We start from the raw sequence: 9,739 nt of genomic DNA on the forward strand, positions 1-9,739 counted from the left end.
TGACAGAGGGATTACTTGTTCTATATTTAGAGTTTATGTACATGAATATTGGCAGGACATCTCTGTACATGTGACACACGGTGACTATAACACGGATCTCCAGCACATTTTCAGGATGGGCTCTAGCGCAAACACTGGCTGGGATACATAAGGGAATGTCTGAGCTACACCAAATTCCTCACCGTAACAGTTACTATTGTCAGTAACAAAAAGACAATCAAAAAGAGACTGAGAAAAAAAGTATAAAATAATTTAAATTCCTCCTAAAACATGGATATGCACTGAGGGAGATCTATACAATGCGGGTAGCTACCGTATCTCCTTCAGTAATTCGAACAAGGGACGTACAAACAGGACGGACAAAAGCAAACGCCATGCAGCCGACGGAGGAAAATGTACGAGATGAAAGGTGATCTTTGAAAATTCTGAGTCGCCGGCGGCAACGTGATGTCAAGACGAGGAGCATCTCACGCGATGGGCTACCCAGAGGTGCCTCAATGTAAACATAAATATACAGGTTGAGATCTTTCTTGACAAACAGTTCAGTTACTGTCACAGGCCCATCCACTGTGTGAGTAGTCAGTCTGTATACACTCCTTAGTAGAATATCACTTCGAGTTAAATAAACTTATTTAATATATATATTTATAATAGATTTCTTCTTTGCAGAGTCATTTAGCAGTACTTCCTTGTTTTCACCAGTTTGCTCTGGTATTTCACTGAGTGGCCACTGTGTCCCACCACGTAAACATCCAGCAGGTAGGTCTTTCCTGGCTCCAGCCCTGTGACGGTCTCTGTAGTCACAGCTTTCTGCAGGTTCGGGCTGTGGAAATACTTGCACAACACCTTTTCTGACTTCCTACGGGTCTCTGGCCCGGCGCACTGGTTCTGCTCCCGGCGTCGCTGCTCCTCTCCGTAATTGTCGGCCACCTCTTTGCGGTAAATGCAGTATTTGTTGCGGTCCTGCGTGCCCAGCCAGGCCACGGTGGCGGAGGAGCAGGTGCGCAGCTTGTCGAAGGCCTTGATGCGCATGTCCTCTGGAAGTGAGGGGAAGGGCTGCTTGCTGCTGGGTTTTGTGGTGGCCAGGATTTTCAGAGTGGAGGCTCCTTTCCTGCTGCCTCGCAAACGGATCAGGTACTTGGCTTTGGGCTTCCCCCTCAACTGGAACTGCCGTATCCCCTCTGCATTCTGGGAGAGCAGCAACTTGCCGTCACGCCTCACCTGCACCTGCACAGCGTCCAGACACGTGTGGACAAAAAGAGTGACCCTCTGGTGGGAGGACACAGGGGCAAAGCGGAGGAACTTGCTGCCCTTTCTCTTGATGTACACTTCCGACACTTTGCCATCCTTGAGCTCCACCGTCTTCTGACGAGCCTCCTCTTTTGTGCGGGCAAACGTGCCCACGTACGCCGTGCTCGTGTTGGTTGCAGAATTTACAGCAAAGACATCAAAGTAGTACTGAGTGTCTGGCTTCAGACCCGATACGGTGAAAATGTTTTTATTGCCGATGCACAGCTTCTGAATGTCCGCTGGTTTGGGCTTGGTGGCGTAGGCCCGCGAGATCTTGTTGCTCGTTAGGCCTCGGTCTTTACCAAAGCCAATTTCAGAAGGGACAAAGCCAAAGTGTGCAAAGTCAAAGGGACTGAAGTCTCGACCAGGTTTGGGAGCCAGCACAAAGGCATCGTCGGCGCTGATTTTAGCTTCGGCTGCACACATGCTCTTGAAATTGTGCTCTTTGTTGATGACAACACAGTACTGCACAGGCTGACCCATCAAAGAGCCTGTTGGTGTCGGCTTCCAGGCCAGTGTGACCGTAGTGCGACCCAGTGCCGTCACATCGACGCGGGGGTCGTAGGGAAGCTCCGGGTAAGGCTGATCAGATTCGGGAGTCGTGGTAGCGTACACCTTGAAGTTGCTGTCTTTCTCTGTGGAGAGAAGCTCCAGCTGGTAGAGGCCGGAGGGCGTGCTGGCGGCCACATAGGACTCCACATCGTTGCCCTTGTAGGCGAAGAGCTCAGTCCCCTCGTCCACTGTTACCTGCTGTTTCTGCTGGTCCAGAGGTTCTGGCTCCCCTGGAAACCCAAAGCAAGAACACGAGTGAGACACAAGTAAACTCTTTGACTGGCTCACAGTAGTATCCGAAATACAGGCATGAAAAGTTTCATTAATACAAAATTAATGGAAATAACTGAATACTAAGGGTACTAATGTCATTTAATAGTTTCATTAAATATTTCTTATTTGTATTTTTTCTGTTTTTCTGTTGTCGTTTTTTTTCTGACGTCATTGGCTGTTTTTAGGGAATATGTCATAAATTTGTGCATTTATGACTACAACAATCTAAATATTTTGAAAAATAGAGATTAACGCCGTGGGGTTTTTGGTTTTCACGTTTGAGGGATCAGTGAGAAATAATTTCCAGCCGTGCTAAAAATAAAGAAACGTGTTGATTCTGAGGGGTAAGGGTGAACCTCTGCGAGCCCAGTGGATGATTAGCCCCTCACATGGCAGCCATGTTTTCACTCCAAACATCCCCAAAGATCACAGGCCAGCACTGACTTGGCTTTTCAGGGGAAGCTGTGCTACAAAGAGGTGCCTTGTAAGGAGACACAGCCCAAGCATAATATTATGTTTGTCAACCAGAGTGTGCTCAGTGGTGTACTAAAAATTAATGCTCAAAGATTTGCTCCCGCTAGAGCTGCAAAGAGGGGAAGAAGTTCACTGGTTCAACTGGCTAACGCTCCCTCTTTCCTCTGGTGATGCTGCGTGCGTTGGGTCCCAATCTGCCGCTATTCTTCTACTTACAGAAACATTCTTTTCTCTTGAGGCAAAGCGCAGCAGCACCAGCACCAATAAATCATTTTGTAATATCTCATCTGACAAGTGAACAGACAGAGGCCCAGGTGCTCCATGTGTTGATATTCAAATATATGCTCACATCAAACATCTACACTTTAAACCGCAGCTATGGTCATCTGCACGCTCTCCTGCGCCCTCCAGATGGAGAAAGTCTTCAGATGAGGCAGAAGGGAAGGAAAGAAAAAGAGCAAGGAAGGCAGCGCGCAGGATTTACGTAAAGGAGACGCAGGCGGGGGGACGCGGTGCTCCGACTGGACAGAGCGACTGCAGCAGAGTGGAGCTCTTCTCCCAAATTACAGACGTCAGCTCAGACATCATAAGTGGTCAGACTAGACGCTACGACTGTGACTTAATTAAAACCCACCACAACAGCAAACCTAGCATCACTGCATCATTTACGGTGCGTAGTGGATAGCGATATTTCCACATAACATGCCATTAACCTCTTCCATGGCTGCCTGGTGTCAATTATACCTGAGCCCTCGCCGCTGGCCTCCTCAGGCAACTCCTGCAGGGTGAGCTTCCACTCCAGAGGAGCGTCACAAGGTGTCACCGTCACGGACAGGGGGGTGTTGTCTTCCTCCACCACAAAGTAGTACCTGCGGAAATAAGAGGTTAAAACGACCCATCCTGGCATTTCTTTATCCCATTTGATGGTACGGACGGCGCGGTCGGACTGGCAACACTGTGGCTGTTGCTGCCCCGCCGACCTTGGGTAACTCTCAGCTCCGAGCAAACAGACTCTCTATTGCACAAGCACGACTCTCTCATTTATTATTTAACCTTTGCATCAACATAATAGATTATGTTCCGCAGCGTCTGTTTACAGGAAGTGGAGTTGTGCAGTCAGCTGCAGACGTTCAGCTTATGATAACATGTAGACAGTTTGAATCGTTGGGGTTGTGCAACTTGTTCGGTCGGTGTTTGCCGTACCTTTTTGGTGTGTCCCTGAACAGGTAGCCGCTGATCTCGGCTCCATCTGGGATGACGGAGGAGTCGTGAAAAAGCGACTTGTCGCGAATCTGCATCTGGAAAAGTCCCTCATCCCTTGTGGGCAGCTTCTGGGCCAAAGCTCCAAGTCCCAGCAACACCAGCAGCGCCACGCTCCAACCTTTAGGGTGCCTCATTCTGGAACGACAGAGGATTTACCTTTCAGTCCGGACTCTGGTGTTTGCTGCGAGGGCTGCAGGTTCAGTTAACTCCACGTCGTTCATTGAATGAACCAACGGATGACCTGAGAGTCCTCCAATACTAAAACCAATGCGTTCGGAGCGCCCCCTGGTGGTAGGCGGCAGTAACAGAATGAGAGCTGCCTCTGCTGTGATCTGCTTGTGATTGGACATGGAGCCACAACTGCATCTGGAAACCACAACCTTTTTGTTTGTTTGTTCTCTGTGTAACGAATGATTTTTTATGAAAGTAAAAGCTTCTGATTGGCCGGTTTTTCTCATTCTGAGCCAGAGTCGCGACCATTGTTTAAGTTAAACTAATGCATGATTAAAGAAAACACTCTCGAGGATCTACAACTGTCATCTCGTATGACTCCCAATGTTAGATACAAATAAGCATATTACTCATATTGTGTAATTATTTCTTTATTTATGTTATATATACCAACATTACCAGTGCATATAAATTACACTCACATCTGTTACTGCCATGGAAGTTCTGAGTGTGTGTTTTTTGTTCCTATCTTCCCTTTCCTTTAATTAAAACAAAACTGTTCCGTTCCATTTGGCAAGGCACGGCTTTGGCACCAGACATTACAGGCTTCTGCTTTCATTTTCCTCCACTACACATGTTACTTTGTGTTAAGGTCTGTTTCCAATTGTCATTTAACTTTTTGGTTTTAATGACATTTAAAATTCAACTTGTGTGCCAGCGAAATCAATTGGATAGAAATTTGAAGAAAAAAAAGGAGTGGTGAGACACAGGCGCACAAAAAAAAAGATCTGCTGCAGGGGCTCGTTTTATAACACGCTTAATATAAAAATCCCCAAATCCATGTCATTTAAGGTTTATTGACGCTCACATAAAATAGTTTAGCGTTGCAGCCCGCCGACTGTGCCGGGGCTCAGGAGGAGGTGCAGCTGACTGTGGCTGAGTGCCTCTCACGTATCCCCTGTCTATTGATTTTACCCCATTGATTGCAGCTGATGGGAACGCCAAATCCCTGGTGATTTAATCAGTGTAATGATGGCAGATTAGCCAGATACTTTACTGCCATTTACTGCAAGTGAGACGGTGTCCTTTTAATGACCCCCCTCTTTTCCCTTTCTCTCCTCGCCCTCCCCTTTCTCTCTTTTGATCACGCTCTTTCCACCAACGAGTAATCTCTTTTTGCACAGGCGGCGTACTCTCTTCGCTTGACTTGGGCCATCTCTCCAGGTCCATCACAGAACTCAGGCTTAAAAAAAAGCCCTATGACAACATGGCTTCATCCCTGCAGCCTCTGCCTTTAAATACCCCCCCCCCTCCCAAAAAAAAGCCTTGACAGAGCCTGTCAGTGTCTCTGTTTGTGCTGTCTGAGCCCAGCCTCCCACTACGTTGCAGAGCTTCAGAGAGTCAAGGGGAAGCCGCCTAAGTGGGACTTTGAGGTTTGACTCACAGAGAGTGGAGATCCTTATCACCTCGCCTCGTCTCCTTCCACTTCAGAAGCGTGTCAGTTGGAACAAAGACGAGTCTATTAATGCACAGAAGAAGAACTGACGCGCGGCCCTCGAAACCCACAGAGACGCGGCTCCGCCGGCCGCTGACGTCGTTACACTAAACATCTTCTGTCGGTCGCGCAGTTCCCCGCTGCTGTCATCATCATCATCATCATCATCATCATAATGTTGGGTGCCCCCTCGCAGTGAGCCTCACATGTGACCTGGCTGATTTAGAACCCGTGACTGGGCCTGTGGCCCATTCGGGCCGCAACCGCTGATCCCCTGGGTCTGTATTAACTGTCGATAATGCAGAGATGACAGCTGAAGGCTGGGTCACCGGCACAAACACACAGTCACGCAGTTCTGTCACCAAAAACACGTTTTAAGAAAACTGCATGTGGAACAAATTAAGCCCTGGTGCTTGATTAGAATCATGAAGAATTGCATTTTCACCACAGCCTTGTTTTTTACGACACTTCTAATTAGCTTCACTTCTAGCGTTTTGCAGAGACATGTGAGATACGAGTTAAAGGGGGTGACTGCAGCGTGGAATGGAGACAGAAAAGTGGAAAATAATCATGGCCGTTATTCCCACAGCTGCCTTTGACACGTAACACCGAGAAAATGAGTGAGGAAAAGGAGCCCCTCTCCGTTATCCATATGTATGACCTGAGAGGCTGTATCCTTTCATTTCAGCTGCCACTCTAACAGCTTTGACCCTAATTCTGTGCCATTACAAGCGAATCATGTGCAAAAGCCGGGCCGAAGTATACTATTCACACGGCGTCCCAGGCGGGCACATTAGCTTCACTGACCCCCATCAACAGGACGATTAAAATCCTAAAACATGATTAAAGCTAAAAAACATCAGCGGTGAGCAGGAATCCAGTCCTGGAGTGGGACGGCTTGCATGGTAAACTGTGTGAAGCATGGACCCCAGTGTGTGTGTTTGTGTATTGTTGAGTTTGTGCGGACCAAAGTGCCCCGACCATCACTTTCTCTCCTCGTTTGTGTTCCCGCTCTCCCCCTCGCCTACCCTCCAGCTCCCTGTCAAGACGGATAAGCCTCCTTCCTGCTGCCACATGGAGCTCATTAACAGAACGGGAGGGAATAAAAGACAGTTTAATTTCAACACAAATAAAGAGACATTTCAGATTCCACCCTACAAGAAGCCTGGCGGGACTCGGGGGACCCGGAGCCTCCGTGTGTTTGCTTTAAAGCAGATTCATGGCGGCCCTCGATCGCGAGCGCCGTCGCAGCTGTCACTCCGGGGGCCAGCGCACAAAATCCACAAGGGCCAAGGATGGAACCACACAGGACCGGGACCAAGCAAAGCAGGTTTGGTGTTCTTGGACAGCTAAACAGCTTGTTAACATAGAGACTGTGGCGAGGGCTCGGATCCAGCGCCTGAGGGTTTTATTTGCTGTGTGTAAGCAGACTGCAGGCCTGTGTAAATGGTGGGCCTGTGGACGGAGTCAGCCACGCCATCTAATATATATTTAGAGGGGGGAGAGAAAAAAAAAGCAATATCTGCTATTAAATATGGGGCGGCATCAAATCCACAGACAAATTAATCCTTCATAATCGCCGCGCTTTTCTGCAGTTTGATTCCAAGACAGCGATTTAACCGCAGATTACACTTCTCAGATTAAACATCCATATGTTGTGTTTGTGCTATATGCTGCAAAATAAAGTGCATGACATGTGTGTCCAGTAAATCTGCCAGCCCTCCCCCCCAAAAAAGCACACATGTGTAAAGCGTCACAATGCTCCATCCACATCGCTCCCAGTTTGACTTTCCAAACATCATCCCAACAGATTGGCTCAACGCAACGACGGAAAGTCGAGCCCCCATATTCCTCCTCTCCATCTCTGGAGCATCCAGAACTCCATCCTGGAATGCGCCTTTAAGGAGAGTCAGGTCGCAGGGCCGCTTTCCGCAGTTAAAAACAATCCTATTCAGAGAGAATTGAGGGGGGGGGGAGTGAAAGTTGTTAGCGGCCCTGACTGATGCGGTGGCATTATGGGCCCTGGGGGTAGTTAAAGCCTCAGAGAGAGGGGGAAAAATGCCCCATGGGAAAGTCATCCACCCACTGCCCATCATCCGGGGCGCACATGCACCACACCCGGCTGCATCGTGGGAAGCGAGCGGCGTTATGGAGATGCAGAGACGTGGACGCTGAATGCGTGATCCGCTCAGCGCGTCCATCTCACAGAGTATAATGGGGGGCTTTGCAAAATGAATGTGCCCAGGGGGACCCGGGAGCGGGGTGTGGATATAATGAATAATTTAGGAAGGAAGTAAAAGTTGGCGTCCTTAATCTAGCAGCACTGACTCTGGATGGCTGACACAAAGACAGTACGCGCACCGCAGCCTGTCACTTCTCCTCCGGACGCATAGCAGCAACGCTGGAGGAATTCTTTCAGCCGGAGAGTTTTCATATGCAAATCACGGTTTAGTTACGGTATGCGACGCAGACCTTCCCATTTTGACTGTTTTTTTTTTTTTGTCCATGATTCATTCTCTTGAGAAAGTAGAAGGGAGGCAGTGCGGCTTCAACCCTGCTGCTAAATACAGTTATTCAAATCCCCGTTTCGGGTATGTCTCTCATTAAAGCCCGGCGGAGAGGGAAAAACGCGACTCTCGCATGCACCACATGACGAAAACAACTCCAAACTGGAGCAGAACTGTCATTAGGCTGCCTTAAATCGTTTATATTAAAGGGAATGCTCGGTCAAATATAGTGAAGTTGCAATTATGAAGAATTCTAGTCGCCGTGAGCTCCACAGACTGGGCTCCTACAGGTGCGCGAAAGCACAGGAAGGTGTTCAAATACAACCACAATCGACCCAGATTCCACTTAATAAAAGTCCAGATGCTTTTTATAGGTTGTAGAGAAACGCGAGGATGGAGAGGACGCCGCACACAGCGCGCAGGCTGCTGGAAGTGCGGCGCGTATTGATAAATCGCTTCTTTGGGTGCCGTGTCACCCCTGGGAGCATGGGAACCGTTTAGGAGGCACAAAAGCAAGAAAGTTCTCATAAGTTCATCCTCGTCGGCAGCATAAATACCCACAGCGAACCCCCCGGAATAAACCGCGATTAAAAGGAAGCGAGTCCAGACTCGACTGAAACGCGTTTGAAACTTTGGAGTTCGCGGAGTTGTAAACCGCAAAAACCTCTTCCTCGCCCCTCGCCTCACTGGCAGCCGTTTCAAAGGCACCGCTCCACTTGGTTCCGAGTTTCACAAGGGATTTCAGATACAGCAGAAGCTACTGAAAAGTTCAATTAAACATATTCTTTTAACAAACATACAAGGATGGAATGAGGTTGTCCTGGTTGCTCAAAGGCTGCGGATGCAGCACAGTTATTCTTACCTTTCTGAAATGAGACGTCGGAGTTTTCTGAAGGATGATTCTCAAAGTCAGTCTGAGCAAAAAAAAAAAAAAGTAATAAAGGAAAAAAGACCAAAAGTTGTCTCCGGTAGTTCCCTCCGCTGTTTGGCTGCTATCAATCGGATTATGCGAGCGCTCTGCGGCGCGTATGCAGTTTTCTCGCGGATTTAACTGGTCTCTAGTGGGCAGGGGTGCGTGTGTGAGTGCGAAAGAGCGTGTGCATGTGTGTGTGTGTGTGTGTGTGAGTGGGTATCCTCAGTTGCTGGCTGCGCGTCCCTCCCCTGCCGAGCTGCTGCTATTGAAACCTCTACTGGATTGGAGGCAAAAGTGGTGCGAACTTCTTCCCTGCGCGCTCGGAAGGAGGACTCCAGGACGGAGAACCAACCCACAACCCACTCCTCCTTCTGCACGCCACAAGTTAGGGAGAGAGAGAGAGACGCACTCTAGGGTTTGTCTTGTACATAAACTGTAAACAGAAGACACTATAGGATTCTTATTTTATAGAATTTAAACAAAGAAACTCATTAAAAACACGTTTTCAGATGTCACCGGGGCATAAATCCAGACTGAGTTTCTGTTTTTTTTATTTCCTAGGTGTTTACGCTGATGCCGACTGGAAATTATAAGTGTGGGCAGCAGCGCAGGAGTCACGCAACCCTCAGGGCTCCGCGCAGACAGGTTTTTATCACGGGTGTTGACGCCTGCGTGTGCGCATCGCGAACACGGCTGCTCAGCATCGCTGAGGGTGGGAACCCTGAAGTTCAGTGGAAATGAGGCGGAGAGCAATTGTGGGAAGTCACAACGAAGAAGATTCGAAGGCCTGGGAAGCAAATA

At 48.5% G+C, this 9,739-nt stretch overlaps 1 protein-coding gene across 1 annotated transcript; it reads right to left on the reverse strand.

Annotated features, from left to right (window-relative positions):
* On the reverse strand, positions 1 to 9,271 carry ndnf (neuron-derived neurotrophic factor). The gene is made up of 4 exons (XM_057038887.1): positions 8,888 to 9,271; positions 3,793 to 3,987; positions 3,334 to 3,458; positions 1 to 2,072 (listed from the first exon to the last, which is right to left on the reverse strand). The coding sequence occupies exons 2-4, from the start codon at positions 3,984 to 3,986 to the stop codon at positions 676 to 678; spliced, it is 1,716 nt and encodes a 571-aa protein (XP_056894867.1). The 5' UTR covers position 3,987; positions 8,888 to 9,271; the 3' UTR covers positions 1 to 675.
* Positions 9,272 to 9,739: the final 468 nt, after the last annotated feature.

Source organism: Takifugu flavidus, chromosome 7, assembly GCF_003711565.1.
Source record: "Takifugu flavidus isolate HTHZ2018 chromosome 7, ASM371156v2, whole genome shotgun sequence".
NCBI classification, from domain to species: domain Eukaryota; kingdom Metazoa; phylum Chordata; class Actinopteri; order Tetraodontiformes; family Tetraodontidae; genus Takifugu; species Takifugu flavidus.

Excerpts from the sequence above, each read along its gene's own strand:
- ndnf (XM_057038887.1), bottom strand. The coding sequence starts at position 3,986 with ATGAGGCACCCTAAAGGTTGGAGCGTGGCGCTGCTGGTGTTGCTGGGA. Across the intron at positions 3,459-3,792 it reads TTCAGGGACACACCAAAAAG|GTACTACTTTGTGGTGGAGG; the intron begins GTACGGCAAACA and ends TTATTTCCGCAG. Across the intron at positions 2,073-3,333 it reads GGCCAGCGGCGAGGGCTCAG|GGGAGCCAGAACCTCTGGAC; the intron begins GTATAATTGACA and ends TTGGGTTTCCAG.